The following is a 22,094-nucleotide window of genomic DNA, read 5'->3' as shown; positions in this document are numbered from 1 at the left end:
GTCTTCTGGGTTATAATATTTATTTAATATCAGTTGTTCTTATCAATACTTCAGGCTAAATATTTTCATTGCTATGAAAGTTAACTATTTGATTTCCAAGTGGAAAAAGTGCACTTTCCGTTAACTAAAATAACAGATGCATTTGCAAGCACATAAAACAAACAATTGAATCATTGTAGACTAAAGGTGCCCACACACATACCGATGTCCTCACGATACGATTTTATGGCCAATTTCCTCATGAACTTTCACGGTAGCTCCCTTGCCGTCGTGATCACGATTTGGAGTTAAAAATGTCCAATCTGACTAAAGATCTATCTTGCAGCCAATGCATTGTATCCCAGATTGGCTAATCTGCCCTACAGCACGGCAGATCAGAAGATGCGATGTACGACGAGCGGGGACGCGCATCGGCATCATGCTCGTGAGTATAAACTCACGATTTGTACTTTTTTTACCTGATTCGTCGTCACGATTCGTCGAAATCGGCCAAATCGTGTAAAATGTCGCTATGTGTGTGGGCACCTTAAGATTTACCAAACTATGGTTCAGGTTAGGATGGTGCCATTTGTGTCAAAGCTGCGGGTTACAACTGATGGAGCAGCTCACAACAGTACAAAATAGCGTTTCTTTAAAACTTTTATAGATCACATGGGATTTCTCTAATGATGAGCAGTTATAAATATTGAACTACTGTATGTTTGCAGTACAGAAGTGCAAAGACATATGGATGAGCCTCATATTTAAATGAACTATACAGAATCCTCAATTTGCACAAACTGTACACAATAGACCTTGTTTTTTACTTGAGCTCTACACAGGTTACAGTCTACATTTTTCTTTGTATGGATGAAATTAAGTGACATGTCCAATATCCCAAGAAGTGGACAATGTAATAAAAACCACTATATCAAAAACACTTGCCTCTTGAAGAAGCCGTCCATGTGATGGGGAGACTTATAAGACTACTTTTATGAGCCCGCAGATTGCCCTGCACTTCTGCAACATCTCAACAACAGCACTCATTGATTTATTACCACAATGTGACCCTTGAACTGGGAAACAACATTTTTTCTCTCTCTCATTTAATTGTCTTCCAAGTACCCAGAATTGCCCGCAAGGCAATTGGGTCCAGTCTGCTGTTCGGCTTGAAAAGGGGGACTCGTCTGTCTTCCCTCTCAGTAAAGCTCCACACTAATAGGATCCATTTCCCCCATTCCCGTTTCACCTTCGCAGATGCAGCTGTGCTACTCAGGGGGGACTGTTTCATGCCTTGGAGAGATATAAAGTGGATGAGTTGCCCAAAGCATGGAGAGATATAAAGTGGACAAGTTGCTAGATAAATGACAGAATCTGATTGGTTGCTTTGGGCATAGTCTTTTAAATGACAGTTAGAAGCTGAATGGTTCCTTTGAGCAACTGCTCCACTTGATCTATCACCAAGACTTTGATCCTCTTCCCCCCAGTGAGTCCTGCGCTGTCAGACTAGACTTCTCATTGATTATAGCCTTTGTGAAGGGGTGGTGGGGGCAGGCATTGAGCTCTGTTTCAGTAGGGGACAGATGGCCTGATTCAGGCCAGCTCGCAAGCGCTATGTGCTCGCAAGTGGGTCGATGATTGACCGGGCAGTGCGCATGCGCGGCGTGTGCAAGCCCCGGAGCAAGACAGAAATTCTCTTGCTCTGGGGCTTGCTACAAACGGGGCGGCTGTCGATGTTGATCGGCAGCTCGCCCCGTTTTGTAGGTGGGGAGGAGGGTGGCTGGCCAAACGGATGCATTCCCGAAGGAACGCCTGCCGTTTGGGGGCGGCCCTACTGACATCACGAGTGATGTCAGTAGTGAGCTTCCAGCTCTATTAGAACTGGAAGCTCACTGGGGCTTGCGGCAGATGAGACTCTACCACAAGGGTCTCGTCGCAAGCCCCGATAGTTGTGACCATCACCTGGCTGCTCGCTAAAGCTGTGGGTGGTCACCCACAGCTTAGCGAGCGGCCAGGAGGCCGGTCACAAATAAAAAAACGCCCTTCAGGCCTGCGAGCTGCCTCCGGCAGCGAGCGGGTCTGAATCAGGGCCAGAGTGCAGTAATTAAGAATATCTCCAAGGTGGAATTTCCAGTGTCAGATATGATACTCCTGCCCAATGGATGTTGCAGTTTAAGCTACCACTAGGTGGAGCCACAACCTACCCAAAAAGAGACAAGCCAGCAGCAGAACAGTGAGTTGCTGGTTGGGCATGTACAGTTAAGACCTGGAGACACCAAGGAGTGGTGTGTGCAAAGGTTGAGAGACATAGACAGTGTTTGAGCCCTGGGAGCTGCAGCTGAGATTCATGGAGGCTGTGTGTAAGAGCTGTAAAAGAGAGGCTTTCCTACTGAGATACTGAGATACTATTGAAAGATACTGAGAATTATTGAGAGATACTGAGATCTGCTGAGATGTGGAAAGTATATTAAGAAGCATATTTCATGTACTGTGTAATGCTAATTTGTGCAAAAGACTGAGTTAAAGATTTGTATGTGCAGACAACTTGTGATATATATGTCTGAGCTACAGTGCCTTAGTATAACAGTGTAAAGAGAGAAAGCCATTTTGTGTTAATCATAAGTTGTAATAAGAGGACTAGGGGACTGAACTATTTATACTGTAAAGTGCTAAAAATAGTTGCCATATTGATGTGGAACTGTGTTTATTGTGTTTTATCATTGGAAAGCCAAAGCTGATGTTCCCTGGAATCAGGAAAGACCAGGATTAGATGCTAATCCTATAACTTGTGCCTATTTGGGATAACAAATATATGCATGTTATAGGACAGTGACCATTCAGCAATAGAGAATACTCCAATGACAGAACTTTGTACACACTTAGAGCAAAATGTTTTTGTTAAATCTGCTGAAGTAATAATCTGTGTTGCTGTTGCCTATATCTGTGTTTTTCTAAGGTTATTGTGTGTTTAAAGTAGAGATGTGCAGACTCAGTTTGTTTTTCTCCCAACAAGTTCTGATTTTTCCTGCCAAATTCTCTTGCTCTGGGGCTTGCTACAAACGGGGCGGCTGTCGATGTTGATCGGCAGCTCGCCCCGTTTTGTAGGTGGGGAGGAGGGTGGCTGGCCAAACGGATGCATTCCCGAAGGAACGCCTGCCGTTTGGGGGCGGCCCTACTGACATCACGAGTGATGTCAGTAGTGAGCTTCCAGCTCTATTAGAACTGGAAGCTCACTGGGGCTTGCGGCAGATGAGACTCTACCACAAGGGTCTCGTCGCAAGCCCCGATAGTTGTGACCATCACCTGGCTGCTCGCTAAAGCTGTGGGTGGTCACCCACAGCTTAGCGAGCGGCCAGGAGGCCGGTCACAAATAAAAAAACGCCCTTCAGGCCTGCGAGCTGCCTCCGGCAGCGAGCGGGTCTGAATCAGGGCCAGAGTGCAGTAATTAAGAATATCTCCAAGGTGGAATTTCCAGTGTCAGATATGATACTCCTGCCCAATGGATGTTGCAGTTTAAGCTACCACTAGGTGGAGCCACAACCTACCCAAAAAGAGACAAGCCAGCAGCAGAACAGTGAGTTGCTGGTTGGGCATGTACAGTTAAGACCTGGAGACACCAAGGAGTGGTGTGTGCAAAGGTTGAGAGACATAGACAGTGTTTGAGCCCTGGGAGCTGCAGCTGAGATTCATGGAGGCTGTGTGTAAGAGCTGTAAAAGAGAGGCTTTCCTACTGAGATACTGAGATACTATTGAAAGATACTGAGAATTATTGAGAGATACTGAGATCTGCTGAGATGTGGAAAGTATATTAAGAAGCATATTTCATGTACTGTGTAATGCTAATTTGTGCAAAAGACTGAGTTAAAGATTTGTATGTGCAGACAACTTGTGATATATATGTCTGAGCTACAGTGCCTTAGTATAACAGTGTAAAGAGAGAAAGCCATTTTGTGTTAATCATAAGTTGTAATAAGAGGACTAGGGGACTGAACTATTTATACTGTAAAGTGCTAAAAATAGTTGCCATATTGATGTGGAACTGTGTTTATTGTGTTTTATCATTGGAAAGCCAAAGCTGATGTTCCCTGGAATCAGGAAAGACCAGGATTAGATGCTAATCCTATAACTTGTGCCTATTTGGGATAACAAATATATGCATGTTATAGGACAGTGACCATTCAGCAATAGAGAATACTCCAATGACAGAACTTTGTACACACTTAGAGCAAAATGTTTTTGTTAAATCTGCTGAAGTAATAATCTGTGTTGCTGTTGCCTATATCTGTGTTTTTCTAAGGTTATTGTGTGTTTAAAGTAGAGATGTGCAGACTCAGTTTGTTTTTCTCCCAACAAGTTCTGATTTTTCCTGCCAAAAATCAGGTCTCTTCTGCCAAAAATCAGGTCTCAGAAGAAACAAAACATCATCTTTCAAGGACATACATCATCTGTCATGGACAAAAGTCCATGAAAGATGATGTTTGTTCATGAAAGATGACATTTTGTCTCTTTCTGAGACCCGATTTTTGGTGGAAAAAATCCAAATTTGGCAGGAAAGTCCGAACCGTATGAGCCTGCACATCTCTAGTTTTAAGTATAGTATATTGAAACAGTTGAGAAACTGCATTTTTCCTAGTGTAGCCAAAGAAATAAAAAGAATAAAAGAAGCCATTTAACTAGAAGGAAGAGTTATTGACAGTTGCATATTCACTACTGTATTGCAGACTACTGTGTTGAAATTGCTACATTCCTTTTGTGCTGCAATTCCCTGTTATACAGTATGTATGGTGATCCTTATTTATGCCATACAGTGACCTTCCCTGGACCTACATCCTCTTACCTTTGGTAATAAATGTACTTGATTATTCCATTTATCAAGGCTGTCACGTTATGTAATTTTACTGTGTGTATGGGGCTAACCTCTCTGCTACAGTCTGAGGTGGATAAAGCTTGTAGAGTCATTGCCATTGAAGACCTGCTGGACCTGCCATCTCTGATGTAAGGTAGCATCAGCACCTAACTTATCTGAGCCCACACCAACACCTGAGGTACCACAGAAGTACTGCAAAACTGGAGACCTGTCAGACTTTCAATGTGGGCAGATTGTTGGTGGACATTTAGATGAAACATTTGTTACAAATACTGCAGCAGAACTCCATATTAAGTTGTAAGACTCTGTTTCCACAATAACAGTTTAGGAGAGCTTCACACCTCCATTGTACTGTAAAACTGCAATTGCCAACCCTCTGATTAATGACAACACTAAAAGGTAAAGTTTATGGTGTCGGGAGTATATAACTGGGATGTCTAATGCTTTGAAGCACATAATATGATCCGATAAATCATATTTCATGCTGTTACTTACATCATGACAGGTTTATGTATGGAGAATGCCCAAAGAAGTCTATAATCATGAATTCCTGATTCCAACTTTGAAACAAGGAGTTGGGTCTGATGGCTGTGGCAGAAGAATCTTGGTGTTCTACTGGTCCTATAATTACTCTCTAGGGCCAAAATAATGCCAATGACTACATGGATATTTTTGGCAACCAAATACATCCGATGGCCCAGAAGTTGTTTCCAACATTGATGCAATTTGCCAAGATGACTACTTCTATACAGCCAGAAGTGTCTTGGTTTGAAGAACGTGAAGATTATCTTCAGCATCTTCCCTGGCCAGCACAATCCGCAGACTTACATATCAATGATGATTCCTTCTTCCATCATCTCTAAAGCAGCTTGAGGATGTTATTGATGACAAGTAGTACAATGTTCCAAAAGATTCTATTCAAAACTTGAAGAACACAAAGAATACATGAAGCTGGATTCAAGACAAGTGGTGGCTATTCTTAATAAAAAAATATGTGCATAGCAGCTGCACCACCTTGCTCCTATGGTAGTTACACCCATGCCACTCAGTCCATAACTCATCCACAATTCTTTAATATACAAAAATATTTTATTTTGATAAATTATAGGGTTAAATCTTAAAAAAATATGTAGTAGTTTTTCTATTGAATATATAAAAATAATTTACATCTTTTTTCTAGCTATGAGTTTTTTTGGCAGTAATTACCACCCTGCTGAATGGAAGTAAACATGATGTACAGATGACGATACTGTACATTTCCTAAAAGAAAATATTGTGTGTGAATATCTGAATTGCACAGGAACCTTTTGTACCCATTATGGTTTTGATATGGTGAATATTTTGTTTCTATTTGTACTGCAATGATTAAAATATTCCACAATGTCCTGAGACAAAGTTATTAAGTCATCCATACATTACTTTTATACAGGGCTGGCAAAGGACAATATAAAAACAAGTTTGTTGAAATAATAAACCCCCCCTACTACAAATTATAAGGATTTCATAATCAAGTTCTATAACCATATCAAATGACAAGACTGTTTGCCAGTAGCTGAAATGAATCTCTGAGGAGATGTGTAATATCCATAATAATTTATAATACAGATTCACAGATGCTTTTTCGTTTGGCCACGGTAGTCTACTTACTTTTTTATACTAATGTGGGAATCCGCCCATGTATACTAAAAATCAGTGAGTCTGCATGTGGAAGCCTATCATGTCCACTGTTCTTACCAGTGACATGCAGTTAGGGTAGAGCCTCCCCTGTCATACTCCAGAGATTTGATATAAAAATGATTAGAATAATACAAAGAAGATATTTATAACTTATAAACATCTTCTTTGTTTATTGTAATCATTTTTATAGTTAACACTCACCAGCTTTGTGGAGCTCCCTGGGACTGCAGGGAGATGAGACAGCAACAGCTCAGACTCGCTTCTGTATAGTCAGACATTGCTTGCAGAGCTGGGGGCGGGGAGACACCACTGGCAGTAAGCTGCACAGAAAGAGAGCTAATAGAGGCATGCCTCTGAGTGTGTGCGGGGGGAAAGGGGGTGGCGTGCCTTGAGCACTGATGAACACCTTGCATGTGTCATGTTACCATGAAGTGCACTGCAGTGTTTAGAGATCAGAGTTCAATCAGCAGCAGCAAAAGTAGACACAGTGATGCAGGTAGTCGAATCACTGAAGCTTAGTGTAGTGAGGGGAAAGTTACAGTGAGTAGGGCATGAGACAGGCTCCCAGTACTCAGACCCATCTCCAAGTGTGCCTCCCCAGAGTCATGATCCGATGCAAATGTTCCTCTGTGGAGGATGGTGAGCCAGGGGGTTCGGGTGACTATGGGAGTGACTGGACTAGGTCTCCTAGTTGCAGCCAAACCCAGGTTTGGCTAGACCTGCCCATAGGCGCGGAGTCTAACTCACTTGGTGGTTTTCTCCAGTGACCCCTCCAATTGGGATTTGGTTTTCTGCTGCACCAAGTGAGCAGGTCGCGGCCCTCTGGACAGGTATCTGGGAATGGAACAAGAGCGGAAACTATAATGAATGCTATAATACTGGTGGTGAACCGAATGCTTGAACTCTGAAGCTGGATCTGAATACTTAGAAAACAGGGAAAGAATCTGGATGCTAGAACACAGGCATGGACTGGAAATAGTTAAATATATTGGTGCTGATTTGCACAGACAAGATACAGAGCAGAGTGGACAAAGGCAAATATTGGGAGTACTGGAAATGCTGGTACTGCTTTGCACAGACAAGACACATAGCAGAGTGGACAAAGGCAAATACTGGGAAAGTAACAGATTCTGGAGCTGATTAGCACAGTGAGACACAGAGAGAAGACAGGCATATACTGGAAAATTTAGGAATGCTGGTGCAGATTTAAACAGACAAACACAGGGCTGTAGACTGGCTGGGAATGCTTAAAGAGGCAGCTGGGAGCTAATTAGTACTAGCAGGTAATCTGACACCTCAGTAGCACATATACAAAGACACACAGACATAGAAAAACATGGTACTAGGGGGCCTATTCATTAAACCTAAAAATTCGATGGAGATAATTAGGTTTAGAACTCGCATGGAGTTCTACCTAATTATAGGTGGAATTCATCATTCCACCTCTCCATAAGTATCTATTCCGAAAAGCTGTCATTTTTGCGATGACAGCTTTTCGGGAAATAGATACTTTTCCCTGCCTACACTACCTTATCACATCTGGAAACAGTGCTGCGCATGCGCTGTTACATCTGTAAAACCAGCGCATGCGCAACACTGCCTACAGATGCGTTAAGGTAGTGTACCCCCCTCCGCTCACCTCCCCCCCCCCCGACTTACCTGTCCGCGCAGCAGCCTCCGGCTCCGTCCTGCTGGTCTGTCATGTGGTTTCCCAGCAGACCACATGACAGATTAGAAAAAAAAACAAAACTTTTTTTTATTTTTCTAAAATTTTCTAAAATGCTCTGCTGGGGAGTACACATGTCCGACCAGCCTCCGGAGCCTGAGGACGGAGCAGAGCGCCGGAAGGACTCGTCGGGGGACCTGCACACGTGGATACAGGTAAGTCGATTCTGCTATTCGCCACCTCACAGTGGCGAATAGTAACTGCATCAAATTCCGAAAATTCATAATTTTCGGAATTTGATGAATACCACAATTTCCACATCCCCATAATAATGTATGGGGAGTGTGGAAATTAACGCAGGGGAACTTAGCAGGGAAATATCTGTGATATCTCCTGTGCTAAGTCTGTTCATGAATACCAAAATAACGTTATTTAAGGAAAATGTCCTTAAAAACGTTATTTTAGTGTTGATGAATTGTCCCCTAGGAGAGAACTAACTCTCAGACTGAGAATAGCAAGGAAGCTAAACCTGGAGACTTTAGAGAACTGTGAGCAGGCTGAAGCAACTCTCTGCAGGAATAGCACAGAGCAACATAGTATCACAGGCACTGGAACAAAGAAGATGAACAGCAGTTACTTGAAGTTCTGGGGGCGGATTTATACCCAGGGGTACCAGATTATTGGAGCACAGCATCAGCTGACTGAGATCATGCTACCATTGGTTAGGAGGACTGTCACATGAGAGGAACTGTCATGGCGGCGCCCATGATGGGAACTCCGATCCTCAAAACACAAAGCCGACCATGGAAGTCCGCAAAAGCACCCAAGGCAAAATACTCAGCATCTCACCCCTCACTGCACCAGACGTCTGACCACAAGAAACTCAGGGGAAGCCAGCACAGAGGTGAGAGATAGCCGATCCTAGGCTGAACCCTGACACCCAGCCATTGAGCTCATCGCACGTCACTAGTTCTTACTTCTGCATCCATCATAATTAATATATGGACTTGCTCCTACTGCATTCTGGGTGCAAAACATCCATCTGAGGGGTCTATTTACTAAGCCTTTGGTGGAAATAAAGTGAATGGAGAAAAATTACCGGCCAATCAGCTCCTAACTGCCATGCCACAGGCTGTGCTTGAAAAATGACAGTTAGGAGCTGGTTGGTTGTTACTTTATCTCCGTTCACTTTTTCTCTTTCCAAGGCTTAATATATAGACTCCAGAAATTCCCATGACACTCTCAAGAGATGGAATAATTCCGTACATTCACATGGTTGCCGCACAATTAGCTCCTATAAATGCTCATTTTCGGGATAGTGTGCTCCATCAACAGGTGGATCAATCTGTATGCACAAGTGATCTCTGTCTGGGTATGCAGGGCCGAAACTAGGATCTTTGTCACCCGGGGCAAAGCAGCATTTTGATGCATCCCCCCTGTGTCTCTCACCCCGCCATGTCCTTGTTCTTGCCATGCTGTGGGCTTGGCCAGAGCTCTGAGGACCTTATTCAGAGTCGGTCGTGAGCGCTGAGTGCTCGCAACCGACTCAATGTTGGTCCACAGGGCATGCGCATGACGGAGACTGCTCCGTCGTGCGCATGCACGAGCCCCCGCTAACGACGGATCACCCGTCGTTAGCGGGCTCGAAGCAGACGGAGCGAGCTGTCGATGTTGATTGACAGCTCGCTCCGTTTGCTGGGCGGGCAGGGGGCATGCCCGGCCAAACGGAGGCGTTCCTTTCGGAACGCTTGCCGTTTTGTGGGCGTCCCCACTGACATCATCAGTGATGTCAGTGGGGAGCTTCCTACTCAAACAGAGCAGGAAGCTCCCTGGGGCTTAAGGTTGACGAGACCCTACCCTAGGGTCTCGTCGTAAGCCCCAATGGTCGCGATGGTCTTGACCATCGTGACCATCTCCCTTAGCGGTCGTTAGAGCTGTGGGTGTTAACCCACAGCCTAACGACCGACATGGAGGCGGCCGTTCAGGATGCAAGCGGCCGCCCTGTTTCTGAGCGACCGCTTGCATCCTACGACCGCCTCTGAATGAGGCCCAGAGAGCTGTGGGCAGCCCCATCATCTCCTGTCACAATGCGGATTACAAGCGCATGCGCGACAGTGCCCAAACAACCTCCCTCCGGTATGCAAGACACTGTGGCCTGCAGGTGGTATAGCGGTACAATCTCCAAAAAGTGGGACTGTCCCGCTGAAATGGGGACAGTTGGAAGGTATGCAAAATATAATATATATATACTATATATAAAATTTTCCTTTAATGAAAATTGTCAACAATGAAGAGACACAAATTTGAATAAAGAATTTGTTTTCTATTATACAAATTGGTGAGTGCAGCCCGATTTTGATATATATATATATATATATATATATATATATACATACACACATATATATATACACACACCTAGGCCAAAACTAGGATTTTTTTCAGCCAGGGCAAGGCCATAATTTGGCGCCCCCCCAAAAAAAATACAACATAGAGGACAAAAAGGGAGTGTGGTTTTGTGACATAGTGATGCCCCTTTATAGCACATTATGCCACACATTAATGACTCTTATAACACATTATGCAACACAGTAATGCCCCTTACAATACATTCTTCCACAGTAATGCCCCTTACAACACATTATGCCACAGTACTGCCCCTTATACATTAAGCCACAGTAATGCCCTTTATGCATTATGCCACAGTAATGCCCCTTATACATTAAGCCACAGTAATGCCCTTTATGCATTATGCATTATGCCACAGTAATGCCCCTTATACAGTTATGCCATAGTACTGCCCCATATACATTATGCCACAGTAATGCCTCTTACACATTATGCCACAGTAAGGCCCCCTTTACATTATGCCACAGTAAGGCTCCTTACACATTATGCCACTGTAAGGCCTCTTTTACATTAAGCCATCTCCCTTCTCTTACCTGCCAGGGCCATGCGGTGGGTGAGCTCGGGGTGGCACGGAACGGGGTTGCCACACGCTGGGGAACTGTCAGTACTGCCGTCATTGTAACGTAGCAACGCTCGCCAATTAGAGCTCACGGACCGGCAGCCTCTTCTGATTGGCTATGAAATAGAAACATAAAATATAAATATATAAATTTAATAGGGATAAATTCCACGACATGCAATCTCCCGGGAGTATAAAAATAACATATAAATCAATATACACCAATCACCATATACAAGAATAGATATATGCTGGAAATTTGTGGACAAAATAAATTAGATCAAATGGATGTGTCTAATCATATGCCAAATCTTTGTGTGTGAAACACAATTGCCAGTAAGATGAATCACATAAAATGTAACAATGTAGACAAGCGGCTCTCAGGAATAAGTGACAAGAAGCAGAGAACATGAAAAAGCTGCCATGTGCAGAGAAACGCGTTGAAGTTACGGATTTCTGCTGTACACCCCATCACCTGCTCAAGACCCCGGTGGGCTACCACTTTGCGACACTGTCTGCCCATACATCGCTCTGACACAGTGACGGTAACTATACTCTGCATATTATGAGCATAGAGAGCTCAATTGACTGTAATTATCTATACAGTGCACCGTGTGGAGACTGACGAGGACTACACCGAGAGTCTCCACGGCACTGTGTGTTTCTTCCATCACGATATATTATTGTGCATTTATCTGCATAGACTCTTATAAGCCGGCACTATTGGATACATTCACATAGTGACTGCCATTTATTCCTGAGAGCCGCTTGTCTACATTGTTACATTTTATGTGATTCATCTTACTGGCAATTGTGTTTCCAACACAAAGATTTGGCATATGATTAGACACATCCATTTGGTCTAATTTATTTTGTCCACAAACTTCCAGCATATATATTTATTCTTGTATATGGTGATTGGTGTATATTGATTTTTATGTTATTATTATACTCCCGGGAGATTACATATTGTGGAATTTATCCCTATTAAATTTATATATTTATATTTTATATTTCATATATGTTTAGCAGCGCTACCTGTATATCTATTATATTCTGTTTGTTTGCATTGAGGATTGGCATTCCTCTTTTCAGGGAGGCAGCAGCCTAATATTGTATATGTATAGGTATTAGTACCACCTAGTGCCTAGACTTTTTTCCTCTATATATCTTAATCTGCTGATTGGCTACCTGTCCTTGAGCACTGATTGGCTCGCAACCGGCACCACATTAGACTGACACTATCTCTGCGCCTCTCAAGGCCGGGAAGCGGCTGCAAACCCAAAATAGCAGCAACCTAGCCTCCCAGCAGCCTCTCCCTGGCACCCCCTCAAGTCCGGCACCCGACTCACGTGCCCCTTAGCCCCCCTAGTTGCAGCACTGCCATGGATATAGGTGCTTAAATTGTCAGATAAATTGATAGAAAAATGTAAATCTCCATAAAGACACAAAATATGGCAGTCAACCTTTATATTTAAGGGGCCTATTCATCATTGGGATAATTAAGTATCCACTCGTTGTGAGTTGTGGTGGTGGATAGTTAATTTCCGGAGCAATTTAGTAGTGCTCCAATGCGGGTACAGCTGCTCTGAAAAGGAACTGTCCTTGCAATATCAGACACTGCTGCCGAAGTAGCAGTGTAACGTACTGGTGACGTGCTTGCTGACTACGCATGTGTGACCTGAGTTCATGCATGCGCGCGGCCGTAGGTCTTGAAATGCGGGGGTGGTGAAAGGATCCACTCAGATCCTTCTCCACAACCCCAGACCTCCTTCCCATAGGAAGGAGCGCGGCTCCGGGAATCAACACCATCTGGAGATGGCGTTGGTTCCCTCAAGCAAACTCCAAAAACTTTAAGTTCTCAGCCCCATTACCTAATAATGAATGGGCCTGTTACTAAAAACATGCGGAAAGACACGCTTTCACATGTGTAACGGGCCTATTAAGGTTATTATGGATGTGATCTGCAAACACGTGCTGTATTTATCATATTGTTGGTCAAGTGCTTCATAACTATAGTATCCATACTTGACATAAGTCTGATCACTGTTTGAAACAAGCTTTTTAGAAGGTTTCTTGAACTGCAGATCTGTTTACACAGGAGTGTCAGGGGATCTATCCACAAGGTCTGAAGAAATCTGTAAAAGAGATCTTCATATGAAACAATTGAGCAACATTTTCTACCTCGACTAAAAAGTAACTGTATCTCTGTTTTTAGGAGGGACATTAAGGGGCCTAATTATGATCCCTTATGGGAACACTAGTTTGCGCATGTTCTTTGCAATGGGCCCCAGGGCCAGATTAAGGTTTGTATGGTCCCCAAGTCAACTAATTTGTAGGGCCTACTACCAATAAAATTACATTATGCCACACAGTGCACCCAGTATGTCACACAGTGCCCCCAGTATAACACAGTGTCCACAGCATGCCACACAATGCCTCCAGTATTAATTTTATACCACACAGTTCCCACAGTATGCCACTTAATGCCCCAAATATTATGCCATACACTGCCCCCCACCATACCAAACAGTGCCCCCGGTATTGATATTATGCTCCACATTGCCCTCCACTATGCCACACAATGCCCCAGTATTAACATTATGCCCCACATTTCCCTCCACTATGCCACACAACGCTCCCAGTTTTATTATGCCCATAATGCCCCCTGTATTAATATTATGCTGCTCATTGCCCTCCACCATGCCACACTATGTCTCCAGTATCATTATGCCCACATTGCGAAAAACTATTTATTTACCTTTTTTGCCATTTTTTTTGTGCTATTCAATTAGTCACCGGTTTTTGCGCCCAAAATATATATATTTTCAGGCGAAAACTCATAGAATTCATGAAAAGGTCACAGACCTATGTGTTTTCATGACCTGCGATCGCCATAACAGGGCTGATTATCAGGGATTTTCCTTGCCTGCCTCAGGCAGGTGAGAAATAATCCCTGATGACTGCCAGCTTCGGGGCTAATTGAATAGCTCCCGGGGGATCAATTAGCCTCCATAAATTCCCAGGGCTAATTGAATTCCCTCCTTAATAGGGGGGAATTCTGTAAATAGTCAAATTGACTGTATATGATATGGGTTATTTCATGGTACACATTTTGGAAAATGTCTGTTTTTTAGAAAGTTGCTTGTAGTAATACAAGCAGATATTAAACAGTATATTATTATATATTTTAAGCACTTTATTTTGCAACTACTCACTAGGTAGGAGTTGTACAGTCTGTTCTTGGTATATCAACATAATAAATCAAAGCTGAAAATAGTTCACTCATGATTCATATAATTAGCATTCCTACCATCACATGTTCATCGCACATTTTTATTCTAGACATCAATTCATATTGTGTTTTCTACATATTTGATGTCAAAAATAGAAAAAATTAACTGTTTAAAGTTCACTTACTTGCAATGTATATACTGGTATAATGGTAAAAAAAAACATATTTAATTTCATTGTAATATGGTCTATTTACAAGAATCAAAAAAGCCAATTTCCGTCAAAAAACAGGTGTTTTTATCAGATATAGAGCTTCTCCTGATGTACTACTAAAGCCTCGGTTATAACTGACGGGTATCGCTGGTGATTGCTAGGCCATTTTCCGCTCCACTCCCGACTCCATCTTCACGGAAGCGTATAGGCAAAATCCAGGAGGGATTTCTACACTTCTGGAATCTCTGAAGAACCCCCACAAAATCTGAAGAAATTAGCTTCTGCGCATGCGCCATATCAGGCATATGGACCATAATGTAATGTTATATCTTGGGGGAATTCAGTTCAACGTGAATTGAATAGGGAGCTCCCAGAGCTATTCAATTCAGTGCGCTGGCGACTTAACAAGGGTGTTAAGGAGCGAGAACTGGCATTCTCGGACTAAAGTGCCGGGCGCATGGCTGTTAGCTAAGCAGTAAAACAGCTGCGCGTCTGGCACTTTTGTCGGATTTCTCCTCACATCCCCAGGGGGGTGAGAGAATAAATACTTTGCCCGCCCAAACAGCACGGTGTATTGAATAGCTTCGGGGGCTCCCTCCCGCAGCTATTCAACATCGCACTGAATTGAATTCCCCCCATAGACACTTAGGTAGGCTACCTGATAAGACTCATAGAGGAAGTTTCACTTCGGCCTCCTGAACAAATAGTAGCAAGAAATGCTACAAAGATGACTGTCTACACCATATAACAGATAAAACTAAAGGAGATAGATAAGAATCTTAATGATTAATAAATGAGGCTGCTAGATGTAGCCTCTATATACAACCATGGCCAAAAGTTTTGAGAATGACTAAAGTATTGATTTTCACAAAGTTTGCTGCTTCAGTGATTTTAGACCTTTTTGTCAGGGCCGCCATCAGGGGGGGACCGCCGGGCCTCGAGTCCCGGGCCCGGAGGGAGGGTAGACGGAGGGGGGCCCGGGTAGCAGCGCCGCTGCAGCAGCAAATGATGCAGGGAGATAGAAGCAGGGCGGCTACAAGCCAACTTGAGGTTGCGGAATGGCAGCCAATCAGGAGCGGCCGTAGCGGCTGCTCCTGATTGGCTGCCGGTCCGCGAGCTTGTTTTGGCGTCAGCGCGTGTGACGTAACGGCGCGCCATTGTAGGGTGAGCTGCGGAAGAAGAGGAGCGCGTCTGCAGTGCTGGTGGACCGTGGAGGAAGTAGCCGCTGCCGGATCCATAAGGTAAGTGGGGGAATGCCTGGGCAGCAGGGGGATGGGGGAGAGTGAGGTGATGAAAATGCAGGGCCTGCCGCGCACACATGTCACTACCCGGGGGCGGAGGGGGGAGATATGTCTGCCGCTCACAGACTTCACTACCAGGGGGGCAGGAGGGGGAGAGGTGATAAAAATGCAGGGCCTGCTGCGCTCACTAGCTCACTAAATTCACTAATGGGGGGGGGGGTGAGGTAATAAAAATAAAAATGCAGGGCCTGCCACGCGCAGAATATATTCACTAACGAGGGGTGGTGGGTGAGGTGATGAAAATGCAGGGCCTGTACACAGGCTACATTCAATAAGGGGGGGGTGAGGTAATACAAATAAAAAGGATGGGTGCACAGACTGCATTCAATAATGGAGAGGAGGAGGGCCCTGCCTATTCTTTCAGTCCCGGGCCCCACAAATTTTGATGGCAGCCCCGGATGTTACTATGGTATACTGAAGTAAAATTACTTTGACACTTACAAAATACTTGTAATTTTACTTCAGTATACCATAGTAACATTCAACAAAAAGGTCTAAAAACACTGAAGCCGCAAACTTTGTGAAAACCAATACTTATGTCATTCTGAAAACTTTTGGCCATGGCTGTATACTACAGTAATGCCCACTGAGAAGTGTAGGTAGTGGCAGAGAAATAGCTGTGGTCTTCCTACATAAATAAGGGGTCAAATAAGATTAGTATTAATAATCTCTTCTGATTGCACTACTTAACACAAACTGGTCTGGCAAGCGCTAAGAATAATACTACCGTTGCGGGCAGTGTCGCCGGCAAGCCGAGCTTCAAAGATATTGAAATACACACTATGCGTGAGGATTTACTCATTTCAAAAATGTTCCTTGTTTTCTACAAATAATACATAGAAAGCACAACTAGAAAAAGATGTGAACCATGTAACACCAAATCTCGCTTCACATGTAGTTGCACTCACAAACATGTATAGCAAGTTGTGCCTTTCAGATAATTTATGTTGACTGCACATTTCTCTGGATGAAAAAAGAAACCGCACTTTCGCAAGAAATAAGTGTGTTTTTTACTAAAGTAAAACTTTTATAACTATGACAATGAATTGTATAAATTTAGAACAGGAGCACTTGTACTGTTGGCGAGGGAGAGGCCAGTAGGCAGTAAATTGCTGTTGCTATGTGCTTTTATATGAATAAAGGAATGTTTATTACACTCTCAGAAAATACTGTGTGTGTGTGTTTACTTTTCCGAATCTAACAATTATGTACATGTGGGTTATATGTCAGCATATTCAATATACAAGTGTCCAATTTTGTCAGCAAATAAGTGAAAACTGTATGTACTGTATCCTTGGCTTTAAGAAAGGAAATAAGAAATTAAGTGGAAGTTTTTGTTTACAGGTAGTTATACAGTAATTACAATAAAATGTAAGGTTGCACTAGAATGTCTAGTGCCCACAGCATTGAAGTAAGGCTATTTTATGTACATTATTCAGATTTCTAGTAGAGTTACTCGTGTCACTCCATGCAGCCAGAATGGCCATGACCAGCAGGCAAAAAGCATGGCTATAATTTTGGACAGTTCAAATAGATGGGCAATGCTGCAGTGCACTACTATAAGGTGCACACAGTTTCCCTTGCAGAGCTATGTAAAGCAAGACATAGAAGTCCTGACTGAGTGGGACAGTCACCCCAAACCACTCAATCCACCATTAATTAATAGGCCCCACTATGACTACTATTACATAGTTGCCACAATCGCCACCCCTAACAATAAAATAATAGGTCACACTAGCCATTAGTTGATTAGCCCTACTGTCATGAATCTGGGTTTTAGCCGCCCATACAGGGTTAAACATTCATTAATTGCTGTGTCTAAAACCTCCAACAGACTATCCCAGTGCTCATCTGACCAATTACTGTACCTGTTACCACTCCCTATATCAGGCTTGCCTACCCTCCCGATTTGGCCGGGAGCCTCCCGATTTTCGGGTGCCGCTCCTGGCCCCCTGGAAAGGCAGGCAAGTCTCCCGGAAGTCTCACACCCTCCCCACCTCCCCCCTGAAAAAAACAGAAATACCCGCAGCTGGGGGCCCGGTGACGCGATTCGCGCAGAATCGCGTCATCGTGGCCCCGCCCCCTGCTTTACAATGCCGAAAATCACGGCATTGTGAAGAGGGTGCAGAGTCACGATGACGCGATCGTGTGGCCCCGCCCCGGCTCCGCCCCCAGTGTGCCACAAAATGCCCGCTCCGCCCCCAATGGCCAGCCCCGCCCCCCGCTATTAGCCGACAATCAGCTCCCTCCCGGAAGGCTGGAGCTGATTGTCGGCAAGTATGCCCTATATATTTCCAGGCCTAGGAAAGACTCGTCTGAACAACTGTGTTCCTTCTTGAGGATTGTTTCAGGCTCAGTGTCTCCTGTGTTTCCAGAGCTTTCTCCTGTGGATACTCTCCTTGCTGAAACTCAACCATTACCCACTTGTACCATCGCTGTTTGCCTCTCAGCGCTGCGGCTACCATGCTGCATAAAGATAAACACTGGGACTGTTTACCATCGCTGCTGTATACCATCTCAGCACTGCGTCTTCCCCGCTGATCATCGTTGTTTGCATTCCATCTATTGCTGTATACCATCTATCAGTGCTGCGGCTTCCACGCTGCACACAGACCGCTTTCAACTCCAGCTCCAGTTCTGTCAGTGTACCTGCGGTGCATACCATTTGCTGTTGCCACACATCTTATCATCTGCGTGGATTCCACTCTGTGTTGTTTGGGCATCATCTGGACTGCGTTGCAAGTATCACTACACTCTGTGGCTATAGTGGGTTACTGTATAATCTAGGTTGACTATTTTGGTTATTCTGTACTGTGTGCTCTTGTCTTGGGCTGAGAGTCAGCACTGGGGTTTCAGGGCTGGAGGGCATGATCGGGTCACAGTCATTTAGCATCGAGGTGTTCAGAACTGTGTGTGCCTGAAGTGTCTCTCTATCCTGAGGTCCCCTTCTGGATTTGGTCAAGGTCTTGCGTCAGAGCTATACTAGGGATATATCTTCATTAGTTCTTCCCTGGTAATATAAGATTCTGATTCCTGGCTTGGTTCCCAGGTCCAGACTATCAGTACTATGCTGTTTTGAGTTCAGGTTCTTCTTGTCACTGGAGTAGTTCTCTGGTCTGATTGGTCCGTGGACCATTAGGTGAGAGGCTGCCTGGTGGCTTGGGTTCCTGTTCCAATTCTAGTATCCTTGCATTGCTCCGGTCCGTGATCCTAGTGTCTCTAGTCTCCCAGTTCCTGTATTACCTATGAGTCATGGTATCTTGAAGCCTCCCCATTTCCTTAATACCCTGGGCCCTGTGCCAGAGCTACAGGATACCAAAACCAAGACACCTACAACCTCATCCTACCATTAATTTAATAGCCCATTCCCTCACCCATATTACAATATGTAAGAATTGTACACCAATTGTTTTAAGTTTCATTTATCTTTTTGCATAAACCTACTTCCTGGAATGTCCTGAGTATCCTGAGATTGGAATAATGCAGATCTGATCGTGATGGGGAAATACAACCCTCAAAATCAGGACTGTCCCGCTGAAATCTGGAAAGTTAGTAGTCATGGTTTAACACTCATCCTTTTCCATACTGCTCTGTGAAAACCTTCTGTGTCCATCTCTCTGTAGCTGACAGCATGTCACACATGGGGCGCTCACCACCTGACATCTGCACCATCCCTTCTGTGACATGTTGTCTGCAGGACAGGACACATACGGGGATGGGATGGTATAGGAAAATCTGCTGTATGCAGTTAAGTGACTGATCCTCGGGGAGTGAACAGCCAACAGGAAGGAAACTGGGTATCTGGAAGAATCCCCTTAAGTGTGTACCAGTTATTATGGCATAGCATGTAAAATATCACTAATGTAGTGAATATTGTTATCTAGGAATTGTAATTGCAAGAACTACTAGTGATTATAGAAACATGAGCCAAAGATCAACACACAAAAGACAATGCATGTAATAGACTTAAAACATATTTATTCTGGGAAGGTAATTCATGTTATTTGAGTGGCATAAGTGGTTAGAGTTGTTGACATTATCTTTCTCAATACCCTTAAGAAATTCACACAGAGGGCTCTATTTATCAAAGGAAGAAGATGCAAAACCCCACAAAAACTGTAATCGTTTTATATATGTAGGGATTCGGCCAGCCGTTCTTTCAGCTGCACTGGCATTTTTTTTCTTTAATAAATAGGCCATACTAGGCAACCATCCCAGATCGTCCTGGATGCTACCAAAATTGGGTGGCATTTCCGAAGAGTGGGCAAGTCTGGCAGATCCGCCCACCACCTGAGTGAAGTGGGCGGTGCAGTCGGCCGTTGATGAAATTTGTGCTGAATTGTGTCATTGTGGCTTCGACCCCTGCTTCATAATGTCGCTAATTGCATAGCGGGGACAGGGCTGCAATGATGCAATAGCATTGCCACCCCCATCCATCAGCAACCCCCACTTTTGCTGCCCCAAGCAGTGGAGTCCCACCCTGGCTGCCCCAAGGTTGGCAAGTATGAAATAGGCCCCAGAAACTTAAAGGAACTGAAACCAGGCTAAAAAGTATCTGTCTAACACATGGATTGTATACGTTAAACACAGTTTTATGTTATACACCTGTTTAGACTATGAGCAAACTTATGGAGTTATGTCTGACAGTTATCCGTTGTATCGAGTGGAAAATTCTGAATGTCTTAGATTAGGATAGCCATAGTGCTGTAGCAAAATATTTAAGGTTTTAAACCAAAGCGATAATAAATTTATACAAGAATAAATTAATCTTGTTGGGATAGTAGGAGGGTTAAGGAAGGGTGCAAATATTCAGATGATGTAGACACAGAGAGGCAAAGATGTTTGATGGAAAAGTAAATGGGAAGGAGAAAATATATAAGATAATAACAGGATCTAAAAAATATTATTTGTGTATTAGTGTATAGATGACATGGATGAGATATGGTAAACATTGTTAGTCAAGTATGGTGCAGTGTGCTATTATAGAGGGCGTGTGAGATATATAATGTATATAATTATGCAGGGACTATAAATAGGTTCAGATGGAACATAATGGTAATAGAATAATATGTGTTAGTGCAAGAGAAAGGGAGAAGTGCACTGGTGGTAATGGTATAGAGTGGAGAAGTGAAGAAATGTGTAAAGGGGGGCTGGGTGTTAAGGCCCTCATACATCAGCAACCAATTGGGGCAATTTGGTGTTTTGCAGATGATTGTGTAAAGAAATCTGCAATGTATGGGCTTCACAGATTGCAGATTTTGACCAAAAGTGATTGCAATTGGTCATTTCAGGTTGTCCAACATGTTGGATTTCACAGATCAATTGGGGCTGTAGATTGCTAGTGTATGGTAACAATTATTATTATTATTCTTTATTCATAATGCACCACAAAATCTTCCGCAGCACCTTACAGAGTACATAAACTAATAAGTGAACAAGAAATTAGCAACTTACAGTACAGGACAAGGACATGGTTTATATACATTGCTGCAATAGCGATTAAAATACACACAATTAGCAGCAGGGAGTTAGCAGTCAAGTGTTAGGTGCCCTTGCGGGGAGTAGAAGAAAGTGTAAGGAGAAGCACATGAGGGAAGAGGGCCCTGCTCATGAGAGCTTACATTCTAAAGGGGAGGGGCAGACAGATAGGCGTGACACAGAAAGGGTAGATAAGGAGGAAAGAGCATGAAGTGGGTTAGGAGGAGAGCTGGAAGGCCTTGATGAAGTAGTGGGTCTTGAGAGCCAGTTTGACGCGGCTCGACCCAGCACTAATGCTGGGTAGACGACATCCCCGTCACCACATGTTGAGCCGAAGCTTGGAGATGAGATCATCTCCAAGCACCGGCTCTCCTATGCAGTGAACGGGTTACCCATTCACACTGCACCGTGAGTCGGGTTGAACACGTGTTCAACCCTTCTTGTGACCAAGGTTTAAATGCCGGGTTGCTCGACCTGGCCTATTTCAACCTGTCCCTTTCACACTACACAGTAACAAGGGTTGCTGTGCGTTCACGTGCAATATCTCGGGTTATTGCCTGTAGTGTAAAAGGGGTATAGGTGAAACAATGCTGGAGGTGATGGGTATAAAAGAGTGAATCAATGGAAAGGATGAAGATAAATAAAATAGGGATGAGCAAAACAAATATACAGCAGAAAGTAAAACTTATTAAAATTCTATCACTAAAATAT

At 43.7% G+C, this 22,094-nt stretch overlaps 1 protein-coding gene across 2 annotated transcripts in view; it reads right to left on the bottom strand.

Moving 5' to 3' along the window:
- PDE7B (phosphodiesterase 7B) overlaps positions 1-22,094 on the bottom strand; it is a 540,312-nt gene that overhangs the window by 199,280 nt on the left and 318,938 nt on the right. For both annotated transcript variants that reach the window (XM_088452442.1, XM_088452449.1), the window contains exon 3: positions 11,132-11,273. In XM_088452442.1, the coding sequence (XP_088308568.1) occupies positions 11,132-11,144 (13 nt within the window). In that variant the 5' untranslated portion in view covers positions 11,145-11,273. The remainder of the gene's footprint in view (positions 1-11,131; positions 11,274-22,094) is intronic.

Source organism: Taudactylus pleione, unplaced genomic scaffold (genome assembly GCF_031769625.1).
Source record: "Taudactylus pleione unplaced genomic scaffold, aTauple2 ptg000006l, whole genome shotgun sequence".
NCBI classification, from domain to species: Eukaryota; Metazoa; Chordata; class Amphibia; order Anura; family Myobatrachidae; genus Taudactylus; species Taudactylus pleione.
Note: the sequence above shows the minus strand (reverse complement) of the source record. Positions and strands in the feature narration are given on the sequence as shown.